At 40.2% G+C, this 26,541-nt stretch overlaps 1 protein-coding gene across 47 annotated transcripts in view; it reads right to left on the bottom strand.

Annotated features, from left to right (window-relative positions):
* RIMS2 (regulating synaptic membrane exocytosis 2) overlaps positions 1-26,541 on the bottom strand; it is a 995,106-nt gene that overhangs the window by 328,634 nt on the left and 639,931 nt on the right. For all 47 annotated transcript variants that reach the window (XM_063924252.1, XM_063924259.1, XM_063924274.1 and 44 more), the window contains 5 exons: positions 25,824-25,943; positions 12,149-12,248; positions 9,476-9,599; positions 7,904-7,950; positions 5,652-5,764 (listed from right to left, as the gene is read on the bottom strand). In XM_063924252.1, coding sequence (XP_063780322.1) covers positions 5,652-5,764; positions 7,904-7,950; positions 9,476-9,599; positions 12,149-12,248; positions 25,824-25,943 — 504 coding nt within the window. The remainder of the gene's footprint in view (positions 1-5,651; positions 5,765-7,903; positions 7,951-9,475; positions 9,600-12,148; positions 12,249-25,823; positions 25,944-26,541) is intronic.

Raw genomic sequence — 26,541 nt, 5'->3', positions numbered from 1 at the left:
TACTTACCACCTGTTATCTCTACTACACCCTACGTATTACCTGTGATCTTTACTACACCCTACTTATTACCTGTTATCACTGCTACATACTACTTTTTACCCGTTATCACTACTATATACTACTTATCACCTGGTATCACTACTACATACTACTTATCACCTGTTATCACTACTACATACTATTTATCACCTATAGTCACTACTACATACTACTTATCACCTGTTATCACTACTACATACTACTTATCACCTATAGTCACTACTACATACTACTTATCACCTGTTATCACTACTACATACTACTTATCACCTATAGTCACTACTACATACTACTTATCACCTGTTATCACTACTACATACTATTTATCACCTATAGTCACTACTACATACTACTAATCACCTGTTATCACTACTACATACTACTTATCACCTATAGTCACTACTACATACTACTTATCACCTGTTATCACTACTACATACTACTTATCACCTATAGTCACTACTATATACTACTTATCCCCTGTTATCACTAGTACACCCTATTTATCCCATAATCACTACTACACCCTACATATCACCTGTTATCTCTACTACACCCTACTTACCACTTGTTATCTCTACTACACCCTACTTATCACCTATAGTCACTACTACATACTACTTATCACCTGTTATCACTACTACATACTACTTATCACCTATAGTCACTACTACATACTACTTATCACCTGTTATCACTACTACATACTATTTATCACCTATAGTCACTACTACATACTACTAATCACCTGTTATCACTACTACATACTACTTATCACCTATAGTCACTACTACATACTACTTATCACCTGTTATCACTACTACATACTACTTATCACCTATAGTCACCACTATATACTACTTATCCCCTGTTATCACTAGTACACCCTATTTATCCCATAATCACTACTACACCCTACATATCACCTGTTATCTCTACTACACCCTACTTACCACCTGTTATCTCTACTACACCCTACTTATCACCTGTTATCTCTACTACACCCTAATTACCACTTGTTATCACTACTATATCCTACTTACCACCTAGTATCTCTAAACACACTTTTTATTACCTGTTATCACTATTACACACTACTTGACACCTGTTACCTCTACTAAAAACATTTTATGACATTTCATGTTTAATTTAAAAAAAAATACTTTTTTTTTTTTTTTAAATCTTTTTAGAAACTAAAAACTGAGTAAAGGGAATGATAGTTGTTTGGAAATATATTTTTTTCTCTGGCAAAAAGCTATTTTGCAAGCATTGCATTTAGGTGCAAATTTGGACAATAGCTACATATAGTGTTAGCAATTAAACATAAGTGTGATACACAGATTTACTATACAGTACAGTCATAGCAGCTGACACGGGAAAGACATGGGGTGTAGGGAAACTAGGAAGTACAATACTATTATACTTAATTGATGTAAGTAAAACCATCATCAGTAATAACATTACATCAGCAATAATTAAATACAGTATGCTTAAGGAGAAATCTTGTAATAAATTCCGTAATAAATTTATGCTGTCCAGTCCATATTTTTGATTGGCAGCTAGAATTAATATTTTATATTGCTGTGAAATATATTTTAACCAAATAGCTCACAGAATATTGTGAGGCTGCATGTCCCGTTTAGTCCTCTTACATTTACTATTCAACACTGTTCAATCTAACAGTAAAATGGCCACAATGATATCTGCAAACACAGTCAGCTGCATGACAGTGGTAGGTCATGTGACCAGCTCGCTAACACCTAAATTCTAAAGTGCAGCAAATTTAATCTAGAATGCAGATGAACGCATCAATTTATAGACTGAGTGTTCTTTTACTTTTATAATGTTACAACTTGTGTTTTCTCCCCATGTACGCCATTCCTATTCTAATCTGTTTTTAATATGTTTTATTAATTTATTATTTGTTAAACTGTTATTTTCAATTTATTTATCTGCTAGAAATACCCCTTAAATATGTGCGATGTACCTGTTAGAAGTATAAGTAAGTACAAGAGGGAATGAGACACTATCTATGGACAACTAATCAATGCACTTCAATTTTGTGGATAACATGTAAGATGTTGTATATCGTTAAATCTAATTAACTTAAATGAGGGCAACTGTAAATTTAAGCAGTTGTGTCACTTGCAATATGTGACCCCACTTCCCCTACTAAAATATAACTATATACTGTATACATATATTTTCAGGATGAGTCTCCAAGATACGGAATATTCTGAAATACAGAATGTTTTTAGAGTGACTGAAATAGTGACCACTTTGTTCTTTAAAGGTACAATGTACACACTTTGTTTAATTAATAAAATATTATATAAAATGACCTTCAGGCTGTGTGTATAAGGCTGGTATTCCCAACCACGGTCCTCAAGGCACAGTAACAGTGCAGGTTTTAGAGATATCCAGGCTGCAGCACAGATGGTTAAATCAAAATAACTGAGCTACTAATTAAGTCACCTGTGCTAAAGCCTGGATATCACTAAAACCTGCACTGTTGGTGTGCCTTGAGGACCGTGGTTGGGAATGCCTGGTATAAGGTGTATATAAAACATAAATGCATTCTGTGCTTAGATTTGGATCCCATCCCCAAGATATCTTATTATGTTATGCAAATATTCCATCATATGGAAAAATCTGATATCCAGAATACTTGCGGTCCCAAGCATTCTGAATATGGGAGACTCAACCTGTACCAAAATGTATGCGTTTTGGAAAATGTCCGGCAGCAAGGGCTTAGTGGGTCTGAGGTGAATTCTCTCTGTATGTCTTCCCAAGGTATGGTGTTTATCTCGGTATGAAGAGACAGATCATAGAGCAGACCAGTTTGACAAACGACAACAGATTTATTCACACTAAGCACTCACAATTTGACAGATAAAACGAGCATGTAACCACATCAAAGTGGATATAGGGGTAGTTGGCATCTGAGGAAGGACTTAAATAGTCCGAAACGCGTTAAGCTGGTGGCGTTTGGTTGTGAAGGGTTGTAGCTGTCTGACCTGGCCTGTCGTTTCTCCCCCGATGTGCTGTGGATTCCGGAGTTTCCAGTACCTTTTGGGAGGGTAACTTAGTGTGAATAAATCTGTTGTCGTTTGTCAAACTGGTCTGCTCTATGATCTGTCTCTTCATACCGAGATAAACACCATACCTTGGGAAGACATACAGAGAGAATTCACCTCAGACCCACTAAGCCCTTGCTGCCGGACTAAGAGAGAATCCTCCAGTCCATCGTTATTTTATACGTAAGATTATATGGTGTTGCGCCCACCACTTTCCATTTTTCTTTGTTTAAGTACTGTACAATAACAGTGACTTCCAGCAGATTCTCGGTAAGATGATACTGGAAAAGAGGTATTTTAAAGGAAAGCCGGGATGTAGGGGGCCTTACTAGAGCGCAGTGAGCCCGCAAGGGGATTAGTTGCGCTCACCTCCCTGACGGCATTCCGACCGCCAGTCACCCCACCCTATTCCATCGTATTAAAGAAGAGTGTAAGGAGAATTCTGCAGAAGTATCAACCGGCTTTTACTGATAACACAGGTGTCATCAGTGAGATGTTTCCCTGTATAGGATTGGCCGAGCCTCCCACCTGAATGAGTAACATCCACTAACTACACAGTCTCAACTCAGTGCATAATCTATCAGTGGCCTACTGGAATCAGAATGTGGCGGGATGGAGGCCAGAATATTCTGGTTAAGTAGTGTAAATTCTAAAAAGATTTAACAACGAATGATTACTTTATAAAATGTACACTTAACATTAACTGGGTGTGTGCAGAATAAGCTAACAATACCTGAAAAGCTACAAAAAAAAAAAAAAACAGTTACTTTTAACCATAACGGGGTATATTCAATTAGGGTCGAAAGCTGCCGTCTGTCGAAAAGACGTCAGTTTTCGACTTTTTAAGGTCGAATCGTGATTCGACCTATTCAATCCCTGCTGTTTTTATTCGACAAGTCTGGGAATTCGACCTGTCGAACAGTACGTGAATCGGTGGTATAGCTGCCGATTCACGTACTTTTGAGGGAAACGGGGCCAAATTCGACAGGATTTGGCCCCGTTTCCGACCATCTCAGTCCGACATAAAAAAATGTCGGGACTGATATGAGGGTTTAGAGGAGGAGAGGAGGTAGAGCCGCGGGGAGATGGGGGAGAGCAGCGCTACAGCAAAGCGCTGCAGGAGGATGTCTCACAGCCGCGCCGCTCACGGCAGCGTCCACCCGGCTGCAGCAAGTGAGGTCACGCTTGGTGGAGCCGGGTGGACACTGCCGCGAAGTGTGGCGGCTGTGAGACATCCTTCTGCAGCGTCTGCCCGCGGCTGTCCCCGCTGGTCTCCCCACTCTCCTCCGTTCACAGGTCTCATCTCAATTCGACTTTTTTTAAAGTCGAATTGAGATGGGATTGAATAGGGGTTGTCGGATCCATTCCGACAAATGCATGTCGGAATGGATCCGACCCTAATTGAATTGTCTGTATGGAAGAACTTAATGAAGGAACAGCCAGGACGCAAGGCATAGCAATGTCAGAATTAGAGACAGACACCAGTAACATTAGGTACATTTACAGTGGGCCTCGGAGCAACGGGAATTTGAATAATACTACCCTGGAAGTATTGGGGAACAGACGGACTAAGTGATACTAGGGATGAGCAGTAGCTCCGGAGGAGAACACTACAAACAGAGCAAGGCTTATTGATGGTTTGTGTGTGTGTAAATCACCAAGTTTGCCATTGCATACATACACTGCTGTCTAACTCGAACACCAGTCTAAAGGTGGGTACACACTAGTAGATATATCTGCAGATCAATTGATCTGCAGATATATCTATGGACGGATCGGGCAGTGTGCTGTGCATACACACTGCCCGATCCGTCGGGGACTGACATCATGAACTGGGCCGGCGTGTACACACGCCCGCCCAGTTCAGCTGTCAATCACCGCCGGCCGCCGCAGCATGTGAACTGGCGGTCGGCCGACCGCCCCGTACACACACAGCGACGCGCCAATATATCGGTAGATATATTGGCCGTCGGCTGTGCTGCGCGGCCGACGCAATACGTCTGTGAACGACGGAGTTCACAGACGTATCGGCCGTACACACTGGCCGACGGACCCGCGATATATCGGCCGTTCAAGAGAACGGCCGATATATCGACCAGTGTGTACGGGCCTTAACCATTACACTCTGTGAGTGACTATAGAATTATTGAGAATGAGTGTGCACCTGGCCCAGGGGTCTTGGAGAAAATAACAGCAGCCCCAAGGAGCAGGTTAGAGGTAATAAAACTATTGTGTTGCTAATAAGCATACAACGGAATTTGCTGCGCTATATAAGAAACTGTAAACAAATACATATAAATAATAAAATAAATAAGATGTAGATAATAACATTCTTGATTCCTCATATTATCTGCCAATGTCATTTATATGTGTTACAGAAACAGATCTCATGTGAATCTTATGTAGATTGGAGCAACACTAGCAGTTCCCGCCAGTGAGAAGGCGAGTGTGATCTTAGCAGGGCAGATGAAAAGATTGCAATATCAAATGCGGAAGATGAAAGATTACAATAAGGAAATGAAAGCTGTACGTACTGAAAGTTGTCCAGACAGAAACTGGGGGACATCACGCAACATTCCAGGACTCATAGGGGATGTAACAGATATGGAGGGGCGATCCATTTTCTGGGATTCAAATGAACTAGAACCTTTTAATGACAAATAAAAAATTTAAAAAAAATTAAGAACAGTAAAAAAAAACCTTCAACTTATAAAACCAGGATCTGTAATTGTGAGATCACAAAGTGAAACGGACACATGCGGCAGTATGTAATGGGAGGTGCGGGATGCCGGACGATCTTGGGCGTTTTTTTAAAGGGACAATCACTTACAAGGTAAAACCATGCCTTGTGATTGTCCCTTAGACGGCTGGCACTCCGGCGATCTCTGACTCCATTACATCCTGCCGTATATTATATACTGTATAATGGCATTTTCCAATTCAAAAGAATATTTCAACTTAACATTATTTGCCAATTTTAACAAGTATCCTCATTCGCCAAAAAGAACTGTATGCAACTAAGGAGACATTCATCAGCTATCCTGGTAGTTTAGGCAGTCCTTTCCACTGGGGAAAGGCCGCAAAAGTGAATGACAACATTTGCTTTATATTCTAGACAGATACGCTAGCAAGACAAAATGTGGGGGGAGATTTACCGCAACTTCTAGAAAGGAAATGTGGAGCGGTTACCCATAGCAACCAACCAGATTCTTGCTACCATTTATCTAGCACAGTCTTGAAAATTATAGCTACGTTTTTTATTAAATTGTCAAACTGAAGTGATTTCACACAGGGAATGCATGAAAGGTCAACTTTATACTCACACATACAAGAAGATAGAGTTGTGTCCTCTTACATCACCTTTTTTTGTGTTTTTCCCGTGAAAATGCGTCTTAGATGCAAAGTAATGTAGTAGTACGCACAAGCAGCTTCTACTGATTATAATAATATGCAGCATGCCTATATTCTGTGGGGTATGGGTCATTTGGTCGACCACACTTAGGTCGATAGTCATTAGGTCAACCACTATTGGTCGACATGCATTAGGCCGACATGGTCACTAGGTCGACATGGACAAGGTCGACATGGAAAAAGGTCGACATGAGTTTAAAAAAAAAACCATTTGGTGTTGTTTTCTTTGTAAAGTAACGGGGAACTCCAATTAGTGCACCGTGTCCCCTCGCATGGCTCACTTCACTCGCCATGCTTCGGGCAAGGTGCCTCGCTCTGCTACCACTGCGCTCGGCACAGGTTACTATTCCAAATCGTAGTCCACGTGGATCATAAAGTATGAAATAGTTCAAAAAATTTTAAAAGTGTGAAAAACTCATGTCGACCTTTTCCATGTCGACCTTGTTCATGTCAACCTAATGACCACGTCGACCTAGTGACCTTGTCGACCAATAGTGGTTGACTTAAGTGTGGTCGACCTAATGACCGTATCCCATTCTGTGTGTAACAGTGGCTCTATCTGCATCCGAAATGCCACGTTACAGTGTTTTCCATGAAATATCTTTTTTTATGCAGATACAGTCGCGGCCACACACAGAATATAGGCATGTTGCATATCATTGTAATCAGCAGACGCTGCTCATGCGTCCTATTATTACTTTGCGTCTAAGACACATTTTCCTTGAAAAAATGGAAAAAAAAACCACTCAGCGCTACAGAGTCACACGGCACTTATGCGTTTTTAATGCAACTAGTAGCGCATGGAGGAAAGATGTAAGAGGACGCATCTGTAGCTACATTAAGTGTGGCTGTATTAAATATTGTGGGCGGTATGTACAAAAGCTGAAAATGCAGCCAAAACTCAGAAAATGTCAATGTCATTATTTTAGCCAATAAGTATCGGGATAGATCGCATCCATGATGCGATGCATAGAACATCAATCGATGTATATCCAAAGAGTCTAATAACCTTTTATGTTCAATATACTATAAGGATTTGAAGCAATATTGCAATTCATGTAGAACATTAGTTTTGGTATTTTACCAACATCCCTATTCCTTTCATACCATAGTTCATTTTATACCATCCTTTCCAGGTAAAGGCAGCCATTTTGTGACATAAACATTCATGTGACTATAGCCTCATTTATATCACCGGTTCTTAATGAAATGATTGACAGCATTCTTCTCATAAATATTGGTTTGGTCCACAAAATGGCTGCTTCCATCATTGTCATAGCTGAAAGGTGCACTTTAAGACATTTTAAACAAGTCTTTCCAAGTCAATTGTTCACTTAAAGCTGAAAATAAACTATAATTACACCATAGGACTTACTGGAATCCTGTGGGGCATGTGTGCTATCAGGTATTCTAGGTATATCTCTGAAATGAAAAGATACAGACTGATGATACGTGATGTACACAATTCATGCGATCACACATCATTGCTTTGTACAAGACTCCCAATAACCTCACTGGTAATATAAGGTGTATTTCAATAGAGAAAAATGACAGAGACATGTTGGCATAAGGATGAGAGAAAGAAATGAATAGTTACCAATATGAGAATCACATACAGGTTGAGTATCCCATATCCAAATATTCCGAAATACGGAATATTCCAAAATACGGACTTTTTTGAGTGAGAGCGAGATAGTGAAACCTTTGTTTTTCGATGGCTCAATGTACACAAACTTTGTTTAATACACAAAGTTATTAAAAATATTGTATTAAATGACCTTCAGGCTCTGTATATGAGGTGTATATGAAACATAAATGCATTCTGTGCCTAGATTTAGGTCCCATCACCATGATATCTCATTATGGTATGCAATTATTCCAAAATACGGAAAAATCCCATATCCAAAATACCTCTGGTCCCAAGCATTTTGGATAAGGGAGACTCAACCTGTATACAGTAAATAATAGTTTAGAGCATTGAAGGGAAAAGGGGGACATGATAGAAACTTTCAAACATATCAAGGGTTTTAACAAAGTCCAGGAGGGGAACATTCTCCAAATGAAGAGAAGCAATAGGACACGAGGACATGCACTGACACTGGAGGGGGGAGGTTCAGGGGAAATCTGAGGAAAAAATACTTCAGAAAGGGTAGTGGACAAGTGGAATAGCCTCCCATCAGAGTTGGTAGAGGCTAAGACAGTAGAGCAATTTAAACATGCATGGGATAGACATAAGGATCTCCTTACAAAGAAATAAGGATCAAATAAGGTTTGAGATAAAAATATGGTAAAAAAAAAGGGGGCAGACTAGATGGGTTCTTATCTGCCGTCAAATTCTATGTAAACTTGTCTTCCAGGTTTTCAGACATAATTAGACATTCTTTTTCACACATAATTAGACATTCATAGAGAAAAGGGGATTCAATGCTGTAGTAGATTATTATCCATTTGACAGTGTTGATCTTACAATTTAACATAACATACTGTAGTTTGTAAGGCTGAGAAAGACAGGTCCATCAACTTCATCCATTCATTAATACTAATTTGAATACTAATTATGTTACGTTGAGCTATTAATTAACTTAAAATAACAAATAAATTACTATTTGCATAGACAACAAATCAATTAATAAGTGAAACAACTTTAAATGTAAATAAAGGTGGTGGGTTGTCCAATCACAAGTCTCAATCCTTTGATCACAGCTTCTGATTGGTCTACGCACACACACACACACATACAAATATAATGAAAAGAAAGTGTGTCAATTTGGTAATTTTGGTCATCGCTGATTGTGCTTCCTTACATACACTCTGAAGGAGATCATCGGTCATCCAGATTTTCTCTGTTGTCTGAATGAATTCAGATTGTATTTCGATTTTCTTTTAAATGGCTATTTGGCAATTCAACAGAAAAGATCTGCATGTGTATATACAAAGAGACACGTACCCTATCGGTCTGGAGACCACTAATTCTACTTGTGCCTCAGGTTTGGACTCCAGAATTATATTGTAAACTTCTTCAAATGTGGCGCCTTGCAAAATCCGACCATTCCATTCTAACACTTCATCACCTGCAGGAAAATAAAGGTTTAAAGATTACTTAAAATAAATGACATCATAAATTGGAAGAGTATTAGATATTATGTTAAGTCTACAGGAGATCTGGAAAACATGCACTGTCTGCTTTGGTTCAGACTGGAGTTGGGAAAACCTGAACACAGGTTTTAGGGCTGGCTGACCTAATTTAAACGAGATACTGATCCAGCGGCCAACGTACTGACTTTGGTTGATTTTGCCATGTAAATGATTGCCACTTTAAAAAAAAAAAACAACAGGAGAACTCTCACAAAATCTCTCACTTTCTTGAGTCTATTCATGAAGTAGTGAAAAGAGTGGAGATGTGAGCCTGTGGAGAAGTTGCCCATGGCAACCAATCAGCTGCTCCATACAGTTATATAGTATGCAAATTACAAATGTTACTTCAATGCTGACTGGTTGCCATGGGCAACTTCTCCACTGGCTCACTTCTGAACACTTTTCACTGCTTCATGAATAGACCGCTAAGATTCTCACACCCTATTACATTCCTCCCATTGTGTGTACACAAAAGATGATGGTAGAATATATTGTTTGTCGGATGCACAAATGATAGTGTGTTCCGTGCACACTAGGCAATATATGGGGGGGGAGATGTATCAAAACTTGTGAAGAGGATCCTTCTTTGTGAACTGCAATCTCCATGATAATATGACATAATGCAAGTATATGGAAACCCTATGTACCCTGCTGAAGAAATTTGTCTTATTTTCACTAAGAAGCTAACACACATATACACATTGCAAGTCATAATTGATGTAATAAGTATGGCTGTGTTACTACATTTAAATCCCGGTGGGAACTATAAACGTGGTACAATTTTAAAAGCCGGAATTGTTAAGCTGTGCATGAAGGTAGGTCTGCGGTACAAACACCTAACACCTGGTGCTCTGTGATGATGTTTACCCTAATTATCCGAAAGGGCTAATTAAAAGCAGGTGAAATATGAAAATATAGGGCTATATTTAGACACTTCGCTAAAAATGCTAATGAAATCATTATGGTTTCTTTCAAACAAACACAGACACAACACATATTACTCCGCAATAAGGGGAGCTACAAGGAACATCGGTGACTAACACATTACTGTAAGACTTGTAAAGTAAATTAGCGACATAAATCATTTCTACGAACTTAAACTCCTCAGTGTTTGCAACTGACATGACTTTAGTAGAGGGCGACACAGTGATTAATTCATACTGACATACCCGCATTTGTAACCCCCAACTCTGCACACCAGGCACCTCTGGAGAGAATAACAATGACGCGAGCGGCTCTTTAGCGACCTGATGCCACAGAGAACAGAGTTGTATCTTGTAATAATTGTTTCTGGTGTAGTGGTGTGACATTCCCAGAATGTGATCATGTCTTCTTATGTATACAAGGAACATTAATGTCTCCAAAATGTCCCCGTGAGCTCACTGAGGTCTATCAGAAACCTCAAAATAAGACCCACTTCTCCTGGGGGTACAGTTACAAAAAGGTCGATTTTGATTGATTTTTTTTCTCTTCTTTTTAATCAATCTAAAAACGATATAAATCGATGTTGTGTTTCCGGGGCTAAATACCCACATGTACTAACATTTAAAAATTCATGTAAAAAAATCAACTGTTAGTACATGCGTTTTACGGGTACACCGCCGATTTTCCGGCACCCTTGGTTCCAGAACTGTGCCAGATAATTTGCCGGACTAACAGTGGTAACTTTATATAGGGATGAAGTTGATTTACCAGCGGTCGGGATCCCAGCAGTCAGAATACAGACGCTGGAATCCCGACCGCTGACAATGCAGACAGCCGGAATGACGGCTAGCAGGGGCTATTCCCATAGAGCGGGAATAGAACATGTGGCTAGCCACCAAGCCCGCAAGGGGCTCCGTTGCTCCCCCCCCCCCCCTCCACTGGAGGCATTCACTCCAGGATCCCATCCGCCGGCATTACAGCCCCAAACCGTTATATACAGTTGCGTACATGTACAGTGCCATCCTATCCGCTAACCACCCCCCAGCCTAATCCTAACGCACAGCCCAACACTAATAACACCCCTCCCCCCCTTCCCCGCGGTTACCCGGAATTCAATTGTCTGGAATCCCTGCCGGGATTCCGGTGCCGAGATTGTAAACCCAGTCGGGATGCTGGTGCCAGCATTCCAAGCAGTGTCGGGATTCCTGACAGGATCCCTCATTTAACATCACTTACTTTAATTATGCAGAGATGGTAAAGGAAAATAAATGAGCACCATAGTAGCACAATGGTTAGTATTGCTGTCACCGCATTAAGGTCATGGGTTTAACTACACCTACGGCTTTATTATGTGGAGTTTGCATGTTCTGCCATGTTTGCATTGAGTTTACTAAAGGGGTACCAGTTTCAGCCCACAAGCCAAAAACTTATCGGTAGGTTAATTGGTTTGTGACAAATAGAATTGACATTAGTGTGTGTGTGTGTGTGTGTGTGTGTGTGTGTGTGTGTGTGTGTGTGTGTGTGTCAGTAAAAGATTAAAAAGAAACAGAAAAATACTCACCCGGTCGCAGGCGTCCAACAGTATCCGCTAGGCTTCCTTTCTTCACTTTGGTGATATAAGCGCATAGGTGACCAGACTCTGACATTTTACCTCCTACAACCTACAAATATCGGAAACATAACATTAAGCACAAGTAAAATATTAGGGTGAATAATGTGAATAACAGGTCCTTGATCTGGGACAATTGCTTATAGAAAATTAGCAAACAGATTACTTCAATAATATACTTATAATGTAATCTCCACACTGCTGAATTCTCATTCAAATATAATTTTTTATTCCATGTACAAACAAATTAGAATTATTGGCACCCTTCATGGAAATGAGCAAAAATCAATATATTAAATACACCACATATACCTGAGTAACATTTTATGCATAAACAAAATAGTAAACCGCTTGGTTTTTATTTTCCCGCTGTGTTCTGCAACCAAAAAAATTATTCTCTTTTGTAACAAAATGAAAAACCAAAAAACACCACTTCCATATTGATACTTCAATTATTAATACTTGACCGGACTCTGTCAATGCATTTAAAAATGGGTTATATAAATTTATTACAGAAAAAGATATCCGAGGATATAGCCTTTAACCAGAATAGAATAGGGAATATAATATACTTCAGGTTGAACTCGATGGACTACTGGTCTTTTTTCAACCTCACCAACTATGTTACTATGTATTTAATATTAACTGCACAGGGCCACTTTCTGCGATGCTTAACAAGGTTGGAGAACACTTCTCATGGATCTTGGAACACTCTTCCATGCAGAACATTTCCCTTTCCTGATATGCTTGGGTCATTGCTTGAGGACTGCCCTCTTCAATACACACCACAGGTTTTGTATTGGGTTCAAATCTAGAGAGTTAGGGAGTCGTAGCAAAACTTTCATTTGTGTTCCCACAACCATTAGAGTGTGCATTTTGATGTAAATCTGGGGATTATCTTGCGGATAGGGCCACCAATGACAAAGTGTCCCCTGTCCGGCAGAGGCAGATAGATTTTGGTCTAAAATCTGGTAAAGAGTGAAATTATGCCTTTTATTTTCACAAAAGCTTGATGACCACTAGCAGCATAACAGCTGCAAAGCATTAATGATCCACCACCACATTTGACAGTAGGTATCAGGTGCTTTAATTGTAATCAGCGTCAAATATGACGATGACGGGCATGGACAAAAAAAACAATTTTGGTCTCACCTGATCCCATCACATGACTTTGTAGTTCCAACAACAATTAGCAGTAGTGATGCTGTATTTTGTACTTTGCTTTTTGGAAAAGCTTAATTTGTGGAAATCTTCCATAAAGCTTCTGGTTATGCAGATGGCGTCTGACAATAGATTTTGACATTTTAAAATCAAGATTCAACTAACTAGACTGAAACTGTGATCTTTGGGTTCATCTTTGCTTCTCTTACATCCTCTTCACTGTACTTCGGCTCAGCAGTCTTATGCGTCCACTTCCATGTTTTTCTTGCTTTTTTATTATCTCTCCGTTTGCGATGAATGTGAATTTCAACTCGCCACTAATTGTTCTATAACCAGTTTCTAATCTGTGTAGGTCCACAAGCTTCTGTCTCATTTGAGTTGCCAGCAATTTGGTTTTAGAAATGTTGATGGATGACAAAGGGATTTTACATGTGTGTAACCTCATATTAATACAGGAAATGGTTATAGCCACCAATGGAGTTCCTGGAAGTTTTATTGCAAATTACTTCAGGGTTGTTTAAAATATTCTTTAGGGATGTCGATACTTTTGGTTTTGTTTAAAATGTTCTTTAGAGGTACCAATATATGTTTTAGAAAAAAAACACTATTAATAAAATGAAAATCTCTTGTAGGAATAAAGGAGGTGATTCCGAGTTATTCGCTCGCTAGCAGATTTTAGCAGCATTGCACACGCTAGGCCGCCGCCCTCTGGGAGTGTATCTTAGCTTAGCAGAATAGCGAACGAAAGATTAGCAGAATTGCGAATAGAAATTTCTTAGCAGTTTCTGAGTAGCTCCAGACTTACTCACAGATTGCGATCAGCTCAGGTCGTTTCGTTCCTGGTTTGATGTCACACACACGCCCAGCGTTCGGCCAGCCACTCCCCCGTTTCTCCAGACACTCCCGCGTTTTTCCCTGACACGCCTGCGTTTTTCCGCACACTCCCAGAAAACGGCCAGTTTCCGCCCAGAAACACCCACTTCCTGTCAATCACACTCCGATCACTTCAACGATGAAAATTCTTCGTTCGGACGTGAGTAAATCTACTAAGTTTTGTGTTAAAATACTTAGCACATGCGCACTACGTACCATGCGCATTTTAGCCTTAATTGCTCCGTTGCGAAAATCGCCAACGAGCGATCAACTCGGAATGACCCCCAAAGTCTGCTATAGAAGTGATAAGAAATTTCCCCTGACATTGTTGAGGAACATTTGAATCATTTTCTGTATTTTTTATTGTATATGACTTATTGCCCAGTTTCTTGAGAGGTGCCAAAATTCTGGATTTGTCTGTATATATAAATATAGACACATATAGTATAACAGAAGGCTATAATGCACAGCTAAACATGTCACCATGTGGACACAATAAATGTAATAATGTTTGAGAATTACATGTCAAAATATGATTTTTGTGCATCTTACTGGAGAAATGAAAGTGAATACAAGTCTTATTAATATCTGGGGGACAATGTACAGTACATGCAAACAGATAAACGTACTGTATAGATAACAATGACAGGCAGTCGGCTACACGTCAGGAGCGGCATTGGGAAGCCCTATGACCTTACAAAGGACAGCACATTACTCTGACCCTCAGCAGTACAGTAACATTAAATCAATGAAAGAGACACCTATCTGTATTAACCAGACTGAGGAATTTGACTTAGATGCAAATTGTTTCCTACAATGGAACATGTACGTTGTAGAGCTAGAAATCCAGTTGTAAAGCGCAATGGAATTTGCTGCGCTATATAAGAAACTGTTAATAAATAAATCTGTTTTGTTTCAGATGATTTCTAAAGAGGCTATGGCAATATTATTGTGCCTATAAATCATTCTCACCTACTCTCCCGGAATGGCCAGGAGGCTCACGACAATAGTGTAGCCCTCCACTCCACCCCCGAAAGTTCCAGGTGACTGATAACGTGAAGGTGTGTGTGTGTGGGGGGGAGGGGGGGGGGGTGTCCGGTTGCCCATTAAGCACCCACTTTTCTTCTACTGCTCCCCCAGACTCCCACACTTGCTTCAATGTTTTGCAGAGTGGGAGACTGTAGATTGTATTTGGATATCCCTTCTCTAGAAATCCTGCGTTTGCATCTGATACCGCCTCCTTTTGCTTGGTAATGCCGGGGCAGTATCATGTAATACAGTAGGTCTCTTTTATGCTTTGCCTAAAAGCACTGGACACATTCTAGAGCTACAGGTTTTGTAAAGAATGCCTGGACGTGAAGCTCTGCTTGTACCATATTTACCAACATGATAATAAAAAATTGCAAATGCATATTCTTTGTTAAATATAAATGCAGATGACTTTACTGCATTGCCGTAAAGGATTAACTACAGAACTTCCACCAGTACGAGTCCACTGCAGACTCTGTCTTAGGGTCCTCTGCAGTGCTGATTCGTTCAACAAAGCCTGCTCCATCTGCATGTTCATTTTAAAAATGCACATCGATACAATTTATATCATCTTTACTTACAGCCTGTGTTCCAAGCCGGTGGATATAAGAGGCAGAATTACTGGGGTGGAAGACGGAACGCAGAATGTGAGGTACCCGGTAGGTAAGATTTCTAAGCATATTAAAGGATTTAATGATTAGAGAAAGAGAGCATATTTCACAGGGGAAAACATATTTAGAACAAGAGGTCGTGATCTGAAGCTGCAGTGTCAGAAGCCTCGGGATACTCGAGGACGTTCTACTTTTAGCACAGGGCTGTTGGATTCATGAGATCCCTTCTCCACAGATGAGATGGAAGCGTATACAATGAAATCCCGGGAAGCTAATATAGAATAGAACCAAAGATGAAATAGCAGAAGGTGTGTGGCTTTGCAACAAAAAGGAAAATTGGCAGACGGCTTGTGCCAGGCAAAGCTTTTATGCCTTCAAACGCTATGTTTCTAGGTGCTAAATTATTTCTGAAGAGACTGACACATTCATTTGTGCCGCTCAGGACGGAGGACGTGTCTTTTTTCCAACATGTATTTTGTGCTGGAGAAATTCAGTGTGAAGAGAATCCCCGGGAATCGTATCAGCAGATTGCGAGCCAAGACGTAGAGGTGTTACACAATGAGCAGGCAGAACGTTGGCCTGGGAAAGACGCAAGACGTGAGCATGAGTTTATAAATCAGTGTTTCATTATAATAACTACTATTAACACACGGGTGTTTATTCATGAGGTGCCCACGCTATATGCATTGCAAACCGCTGTGGTCTTGCTCCTGTGCTCCTAGAAGAGCTCCCCTCCCCTCGATACGTCAAGTAGAGGTACATCTAGGAGTATGGAAATATCACCCCATGCCTCTAACATGAAGTCTAAGCAAGGCTGTTGGCAGTCTCATTTATGGTTTAAAATGACCAAGCGAAGAGGAAAACTGGACCGTTTCCACTGCAGATGGTATTTTGTGTATCTGAAGCCTTGCAATATATTATTATATACTAAGATAGGCACTCCTCTACCGACGTTTGTCTGGAACGGCAAGATGAGCCCCCTTAAAAACATAGGTTAAGACCAGATCAAATATGTATGTACCTAAAATGTGCAGACTCCACCCCTTAAATCTCATTTAAACAAATCTCTGCGAGACGGAAAAGAATATTTGCACTGCTCCAAATAAATGGGCACATGCTTCATACTTTCCATCACACCGTCTGTGCTTTTGTATTTGCTCCTTAAACCTACGAGATGTGGTGGGAACTGAGGCTGACGGCACTACCAAGAGTATCCTGTACTGTGCCTCCACCTTCTTGCTTTGTAAATGACTCCGCTGTATGCAAGCAGTGATGGTAATACGATAAGAATGGTTTGACCAGCTACCATAGCTACTGGCTGTGGTTCTGTCTAGGTAGGCAATCAAGGACTTCATTCCACATCAAGGAATATTTACTGAATTTGGTAATAAAGTCATTGCAGATGGTCAATATTAAAAACCATGGAGAAGTTTGATTAACTACATGCTGGAAACGTAAAAAGGGTAAATACAGAATAAACGGGATGCGGTCAATTTACCTACAATCAAAACCCTGATGGTCAAAAACCCGAAAACCACTGACCGGCGGTCAAAATCCCGACAAGGTCCGAATCCCGACATGGTCAAAATATCAACATTTAAAATACCGTCATTTAAAACGCCGACAGATCAAAAAGTCGACATGAATTTTCAGTTGTTCATAAATTACCATCCCAGTGGACTTGGAGGGGGAACATAATAGTGTGCAGAGTGCAGCGAGGTACCGTGCCCAAAGCACAGCGAGCGCAGCGGTACATTTATACGGTGTCCATGTCAACCTATGTCGACATACACATCAAAAAACAATGAAAAATTTGTGTTGACTTTTTGTACTGTCTACATTTTAAATGTCGGTATTTTGACAGTCGGTCAATTGTTGTCTGGATTTTGATTGTAGGTATTTCATACTGATCCCGAATAAACTATACAGCTGTAACACACAGCAAACATGAACATATGTTAGTTTTGTGCTGTCTGGTTAGATAACTGTTTAATGTGCAGTTGTTTGTAGACGCAGATTACGCTCTAAGGTATGTCTAAAAATATCCTTGCTGTAGGACTTTACCTAATTTCTATGACTGTGCTAGAAAAACTATTGTCAGAAATACCATTGTTTGTCATGTATTCCCCATAATGCATTTTCCTTCCAAGAGCGTCCCTGTCAGACTTATTCATATGTTATTCCTCTTACAATACAAGAGCTTGGGAGAAGGAACATGAACAACATCGCTGGGGCTGAAGAGTGACATCATTGGGAGCATGGCCAGAACCAACGTCCAAAAATATGAGAGCAGACAGAGAGGTAGCAGATTGAGACAACTGTAAGTTTTCTGATAGGCTACATAGAGAAAGGGGTGTGTCTATAATGAGGCAATCAAAAGCAGGGCTGCCCTTTACACCACTTTGCTACTAAGGACAAGTGGTTCTCATCCTAAGCACTGCATGGGAACAAGAGGGGGAAACGGGACAAATTACGTAAAAGTTACCTCTTATATTTGCTGTTGCCCAGATCCAGGATGGGGTAGGGTTGGACGATATCATCATATGGGGAACACAAGCACTTAAGCCCATTCCAACAAGACACTGCATATATTTTTACAAACTGATTAATGGGAGTGAAAGCATTAAGTATGTTCCACCCCATTCTGGCACCCCGAGATTTAGGGATTCCCTTTTTGAAACAATGCGACTAATAAAAAGTTATACCAATAATGAGGCAACCAGAGGCGGGGCTGTGCCTATAATGAGGCAACCAGAGGCGGGGCTGTACCTATAATGAGGCAACCAGAGGCGGGGCTGTACCTATAATGAGGCAACCAGAGGCGGAGCTGTACCTATAATGAGGCAACCAGAGGCGGGGCTGTACCTATAATGAGGCAGAGGCGGGGATGTACCTTTAATGAGGCAACCAGAGGCAGGGCTGTACCTATAATGAGGCAGAGGCAGGGACGTACCTTTAATGAGGCAACCAGAGGCGGTGCTGTACCTATAATGAGGCAAACATAGCTAGGGCGGTGCTGATAATGATGCAACCAGAGATGTGGTTGTGCCTATAATGAGGCAACCAGAGGCGGGGCTGTTTCTATAATGAGGCAACCAGAGGCGGGGCTGTGCCTATAATGAGGCAACCAGAGGCAGGGCTGTGAATAATAGAGGTAGCTATTATTTGTGTGCAAGTCAAGAAAACTTGACTTGCACACAAATAATATTCAATAAATGGTCACGGTAGTCGGTGTCAGGAATGAGAACGTTGCTGTGTTACCTGCTGCCTCAGGGACACATCTGTAGAGAGGAAATATATATTTCTATGTCTAACATATACATTGCCCTGTTTTAGGGCCAAGTAATAAAGTAACATTACTCAGTGTGTAAAGCCATTACACAGTATCAGACATGTTACGGTCTGTTCCAGGCTGCAGAAGCCCTTTTCTGCTGACCTTGCTGTGTCTAAACAAAATCGTGGTCCAATTAAATAAATATAATTTTTTTCTTTTCTTTTTTAAATTGTGTTTATTGAAAAGAAGCAAAGAGAGGCAACACACATTCAACATTATTAACACATAGAATTAAAGACAAACAGACGAATCTACCATCCGTGTCTTATAGTGATATGTTAAATTGTGGAATATTGGGAAACCAAATTGCCAAATCCCTAATAATCTTGAAATGCAGTATAACAAAATAAATCAATTACACACATGTATGGCTAAATTTAGAAGTGGCGTAGTAGACATCCAATGGCAAAAGACCCATGTAAAAAGGCTCAAAACGGTGGTGACCCATCGGTGAGAGTTGCCATATTATACCAAGTAGACAATCTTACTACTTTACGAATACTTTCTTTGGTATTAACAGGCAATGTAATTAAAAAGGGAAGCCATATCGAAAAAAAAATTGTAGCCCGAGACTCAACATCTAAAGAGCATTCTGTCCAATCCATTTGGAATAGGAACAATAACAGGGGTAACATAAGAGACACAGAAATATGATCTTTTTGTATCCACTGAGATAATATTGTTTTTTTCGCTGCTGCTGAGATGCGAGCCAGAAGCAATCTGTTGCCCTTGGGCAGAGCCGGAGTCTGAGGTTCTATAAAATTCCAAAAGGCCCATGCCATTGACATTGTAAATGGTACACCCAGGTTAACTTTGATGTATGTCTGTATCAGGTCCCAGAATGATTGTATAATTGGGCAAGACCATAAACAATGTATAATATCAGCATCAGGGGACCTACATTTAAAGCATTGAGAGTCGTCTGCTGCCCCTGTAAGGAATCGCAGACGAGGGGTATAATAAGCTCTATGTAAAATTTTTAAATGCATCTCCGCATATGAGGAAGATACCAATTGCTTATTAAGCTAATTAGACCATTTAATAATAGTGTGCAAATCTACTCCCGTAAAGACATCTTTCCATTTAACTATGCCCGTGGTGAGTTTAGTGTAGTCAATCTTCCGTCTGATATAAGAGTAAATCAATGATGTAGAATGGGGGAGTCTAAACGTCGTCGTACAATACCATCTAGTGGAAAAGTAAGATCAATAGGCTGCAGGTGAGTAATAACATATGTGGCCAAACTACGCATCTGAAAATATGCAAAAAAGGGGAAATTTAAGGTCGGGTATCTAGCTTGTAATTGGGACAATGATAATACCGTTGAACAATCATCATTCAAAAATTGAAATAAGGACCGGAGACCCCGGAGGTGCCAACTATGAAAGACCTCAACCGCCTCTCCTCCCTGGAAGGCTGGATTCCCTAATAAGGGCTGAAACAAGGAATGTGCCAGAGTGAGTTTAGAACGTTTTCTAATTTGATGCCACGCCTTGTAAGGAGCATATAACAATGGAATTGATTTAATATCCTGTAGCATCGAGGAGTTCGGGAAATGTAATATCTGTAGCAAATCATGACTAGGCAGTAAAGCCTGTTCCAGTGCCTTATCAACGAAATTGTCTCCCCCACCTATCCAATCTAGGGCACATCTATAATTAGCCGCTAAGGAGTAGTCCTCCGGACAGGGAAGAGTGACTCCTCCAAGTGAGGGTGGTTGTTTTAATTTAAATAAAGCTATACGAGGATGCTTATTCGCCCATATAAATTTAGTAATGGCTTTATTGTATGAATATCTTTTTTCAACAGCAAAAACGGAAGCATCGGTATCGGGTAAAGTAAGCGAGGAAAAGACACCATTTTATACAAATGACACCTACCCAAATAAGAAATTGGCAGGTGTTGCCATCTCGTAAAGTCCTCGACCATCTTATTAATATAGTGAGAAAAGTTTAAAGAATATATTTCTGAGGGGTTAGCTGACACACGTATACCAAGATATTTTATGCAATTATGCGCCCATTTAAATGGGAACTTATCGTCCCAACCCATGCTCGCATCTTCTCCCAATGCCAGTGCCTCCGTCTTGTCAAAATTAATTAAAAATCCTGATATTAAATTGAAAGTCTCTAATGCGGTCAGTAGTGAGGGAAAGGATGTTATAGGCTCACTGAAATACAGTAGAAGATCATCCGCAAATGCGGAGACCTTTATGGTATGAGATCCCACTTTGATACCCTTCCAAGCTATATCATTTATGAACGTGCGTATGAGTGGGTCCAAAGCCAAATTAAATAGCAAGGGGAGAGGGGGCAGCCCTGTCTTGTCCCCCTAAATAGCTGAAATGATTTGGTGTTTAATCCATTAATTGTGATAAAAGCTTGTGGCGTGGCATACAATGTTATAAAAATATCAATAAACTGAGTACCAAAGTGTTGGGCATGTAAGACTCGCAGTATATGCGCCCAGGAGACATGGTCAAATGCCTTGTCTGCATCACAACTGACTATAAGGGCATTTTTATATTTTGATTGTTTTGAGCTATGTATCGCCGCCAATAAGGTACGGACATTATGTACTGAAGTTCTGTTTCTAACAAACCCATTTTGGGCTGGGTGTAAAATTTGCTGCAGAATGGGCTGAAGTCGAAACGCTAATAATTTGGTAAATAATTTTAGGTCCTGATTCAATAGGGAGATCGGCCTATAAGATTGGACATATTTGGGATCTTTTCCCGGTTTCGGAAATACCACTTTTCTCGCTTCATCAAACCCAGTCGGGGCTGGATTCCCTAGTAATAAAGAATTAAAAAGAGCTAGCATGTAAGGCATCAAGTGAGGAGCCAGCATTCGGTAATACTCTGCCCCAAAACCATCCGATCCAGGAGATTTCCCTTTTTTCAATAATTTAATCAGGGATAATAATTCAGGTTCCTGAACTGGCGTCGTCAGAGATTCCCTCTCTTCCTCCGTCAAAACCGGAAGTCCTGCCGCATCCAAATATAATTTTTTTCAATTAAATATTCCACCAAATTGGATAAAGCCGATTATTATACTGTAGCTCAGAATGAACTGTACTGTGATAATCTATAGTTACAGTATTTATTTATTTTTAAACTAAGCTTTACATCTAAAAAGCAGACAATCTCCCATATTAGGATAGTAATACTGAACAGCAGATTTGCTACAATTATATATGTAAACATGGCGCATTGTACATCATATATGTTGTACATACTGGGCACAAGACAAAAACAAAGAATGCCAAAAAATGTAACATTAATAGGCATACATATAGTACATCAAAATCATTTATGCGATGGTCATCACAGATGCGATGCGATCGCAAATGCAGGGAGGAGGTGATATGCGCCTCCTCCTCCATTTGCATTGCAAAGGATTGCAATTGCAAACAGTTTTGCAATTGCAAGCCATGCTGAATTAGGCCCAGTGATAATGTTTGCTTTTAATCGCTACTTATCGTGATGTTAAATATTGGTTATCAATAAAATCTTGACGAGGCATCTGCTATAATGGCTCTGAATGGTAAGAGTTAATGTACCGCTTCGCCAGGCCAGTCTCCAGAGATGTGCCCCTGCATGACCCGACAAGCGGGCCGGCTCATGCATCGTAGAAATCAAAGGCCATGTTAGAAGTAAATGCAAATATATACAGTACTCTTTACATGGGCTTATTTTTTTATTTTGAATTTTAAATGTTAGTAAATGAGTGTCTTAGCCGTGGAAACCCAATATCGATTTGGAATTGATAAACAGAACTTTAGTATATATACCCCTTATTGCTTTATGACGTGGACACCCTTTGTAGCACCATCAAATAATAAGTGTTGGACCCATAACAAATATGTTTTTACTGACCCCATTATTAAATAATATTGTTCCCATAAGACAATCATGTATAATACTGTCCTCTCAAAAAAATGACTATATTAGATTACCCACTTACTATAACTAAGCAAAAAAAAAAAATAGAACACAATCATAGATACTAAATTTGTGAACTGAAATATACACGTGTAAAAAAGTATGTATAGCACTCACACCAAATGCAGGAGATTTACAGTAATCGTCCATGCTTGTATAAATGCAACTTTTTGGTCCTTTGTCAAGCAGATAAACATGTGCAACAGGTCCCCAAGAAATTGTTTAAGCACGTATAGATCCAGCTCAATGGATCCAGCTCAGTTTTTAAGCTGGACTTATTATACCTGCTTTAGCGCTTTGTTGGTGACCTGTTGCAGATGTTGAGCTGCTTGGACTAAACAAGTCTCTCTTTTTGCTGCATTTGGTGGTGAGTGCCTTCTTTTGGAATTATTTATGCGCTCTGTTCCTGTGCAGTACCTGCAGTACCTCACATTGCGCCTTATTAAGACTAGAGAGTGCAATTTTGCAACTTGTGCTTCAGGGGTAGCAATGTGATACCCCTTCTACACTGGCGCAAAAACCTGGGTTATTGCGGAGTTAACTCGGGTCGCAACTCGGTGTAAAAGGGCTAACCCGGGTCCAGTGACCCGGGAATTCCACCCAGCTCGCTACTTGGGTTGGTCCGTGAAGGACCTGGGTTACAGGGCATTGTAAACAGGTAGCTCAGGTTGTCTGATACGGGTCCCGTTCACTTCAAAGAGAGAGCTGCATTCCCCACACGTGGAGATGATGTAGTCCCGGCAAAATCCGGGGTCAGGCCTGCAGGTGTAAACGGGGTTCGAGCCTCTGTGACACAGCTTGAAACCAGGGTTCAGTGTCCCAGGGTATTACATATGCAGACATATCTAGATTCAGGATGGGATGCGAACTAGCTCACCTCCAAAACACAGTGTTGAAAAAGATTGATTATAACCTGAACCAATTTAGTTTTGCTTCTATTAAAACTATCTCCCCTATTTACTAAAATCATAAATATCTGTGATAATCCTAGAACTGGAGTACAGTATACTGTATTTATTTCTGCATTCCTTACACATGGACAAACATTTCATTGACAAATGTGAGCTAGACAAGTGAAATCTAAGGGCTGATTATATTGTTATACATTATTTGTAACAGCGAGAGGGGGAGATACTGTAGATATAACCGTCTATGTAGACGGGAGGCCTTCTGGATATTTAGTATGAAGACTCTCACACCAGGGGGGCTTAATGACACAATAGAACTAAACAACATTTGAGTATCTACTCCCCATGATATTATAGCCCATTATGTTGTTAACTATTATAATAAACTGTTATAGGTATATGGTGGGACCAGCTGGCAGTCGCATATCTGGATTTTACTTGTGTGTTATATTAAATGAATATGTTTTAGTAGCTGGAACGCATAAATCCGCAGGTGGAACGCAAGCAGCATGTGACCGGAAGCCGGAAGTAGTCATATGCTCGTAATAATGAAAGAATTGTATACTAGCTACTATGACAACGGTTAATTAGAGATAAGTGTGCCCCCAGGTGGGTTAATGCTGCTTGCTGATTGAGGTACTTATAGGAGGTTAAAAGGGCACCTAGCGGGCCAGTAAGCATAAAAGTCTGAGGAAGCCGCCGAGTACCCAGAAGTGGAGAGGCGGAGAAACGTGTCACATGATCGGGCTGCAATCGTTGTGAACTTGTGAACCAGTGCTCCTTACCAGCTGCGTCCTGTGCTGTGGACAATTGGTACACTGTTACTCACGCTGCCAAAATAAGGAAGGAGAGGGAGCGCTCCCTGGCTTGTAAGTCTGTGCTGGATCCGTTTTTCATCAGTTATAAACATTGGTCTCTATCTTGCAAAGCCCCCGTAAATTGCTATACACGGAAGGTAGGAGTTAAAATTACCAGTGACTTCTGAGGAATTAACAATTGATTAAACTGGATCCAATTATTAATGGACTGACGTATTAATACGAATGAATGACTAATATTAATTGTGAGCAAGATTGCATGCCCTTATTAATTGACTAATATCCGGACTTTTTATTCTATTCTATTTATCGGCTACTATCAAATTGTTGATTATATTTTAACTTTGTTATTTTATGTTATTATATGGCCATATATGCTTTATTTGTAAAATTAAATGTATATTTTTTATATGAATGTGACTGGACAGCGCTTCCTATTAAAACTTCAGTTTTAATTATCTTTTGATTTTACTTCAAAGAGAGAGCTGCATTCCCGACACGTGGAGATGATGTAGTCCCGGCAAAATCCGTGGTCAGGCATGCAGGTGTAAACTGGGTTCGAGCCTCTGTGACACAGCTTGAAACCAGTGTTCAGTGTCCCGGGGTATTACATATGCAGACATATCTAGATTCAGGATGGGATGCGAACTAGCTCACCTCCAAAACACAGTGTTGAAAAAGATTGATTATAACCTGAACCAATTTAGTTTTGCTTCTATTAAAACTATCTCCCCTATTTACTAAAATCATAAATATCTGTGATAATCCTAGAACTGGAGTACAGTATACTGTATTTATTTCTGCATTCCTTACACATGGACAAACATTTCATTGACAAACGTGAGCTAGACAAGTGAAATCTAAGGGCTGATTATATTGTTATACATTATTTGTATGTGCTAGTAGGTAATCTAAGTAACTTTCCAGACCCCAGCACATGAGCCACTCACCTTCAGTCCAAGCATCGCTCCGGAATCTCGCGGAACACTCCCGTCTTTTAACCGCTTGTTTAACAAGATGCGGCCAATTAATCGGTCGCCATCTTTGGATGCTTGCCATGTAACAGGGTGCTAATTCGTTAGAAAGGAAACATAACAAAAGATGTTAAATCAATGTATGAGTCTATAGCAGATATAGGCAATGTGCAGCTGTCAGGCGCGTCTCTTTGCGCCCCCCTCTGGCTGCTGTTTGTATTTGCAGCCGGTAAGCGTCAGATTGCCAAAATCTGTTCTATAGTAAGTAAAATGGCAAAGGGAGTCAATTAAAGAATGTTACAAAGACATGACCCACACACAGCAAACGCAGCCATTCTGTGGACTGATCTAGTATTCAGGCTGCTGACTTACTAGTAACTAGTAATGTCCTAGCCCACTAAATGGCTGACACAGTAGTAAAAAACACTTTTTTGTCTAGAACTATCAAGCCTTGGAGAGTGATAAATTGCACGGTGAAAAAGTACCAGCCAATCAGCTCCTTGCTGCCATGTTACAAGCTTTGTTTGAAAAGTGACAGTTGGAAGCTGATTGGTTGTTACTTTATCACAGTGCAATTAATCACTCTCTAAGGCTTGATAAATCTGGGCCATTAAAAATATTTTTTTAAAAAGACACTTTAAGTTTAGTTCTCACCTTGTAAAATAAGTAACAGATATAGAGCCAAGCAAGGTAG

The sequence above is a fragment of the Pseudophryne corroboree genome, chromosome 5, assembly GCF_028390025.1.
Source record: "Pseudophryne corroboree isolate aPseCor3 chromosome 5, aPseCor3.hap2, whole genome shotgun sequence".
Lineage (NCBI taxonomy): Eukaryota > Metazoa > Chordata > Amphibia > Anura > Myobatrachidae > Pseudophryne > Pseudophryne corroboree.
Note: the sequence above shows the minus strand (reverse complement) of the source record. Positions and strands in the feature narration are given on the sequence as shown.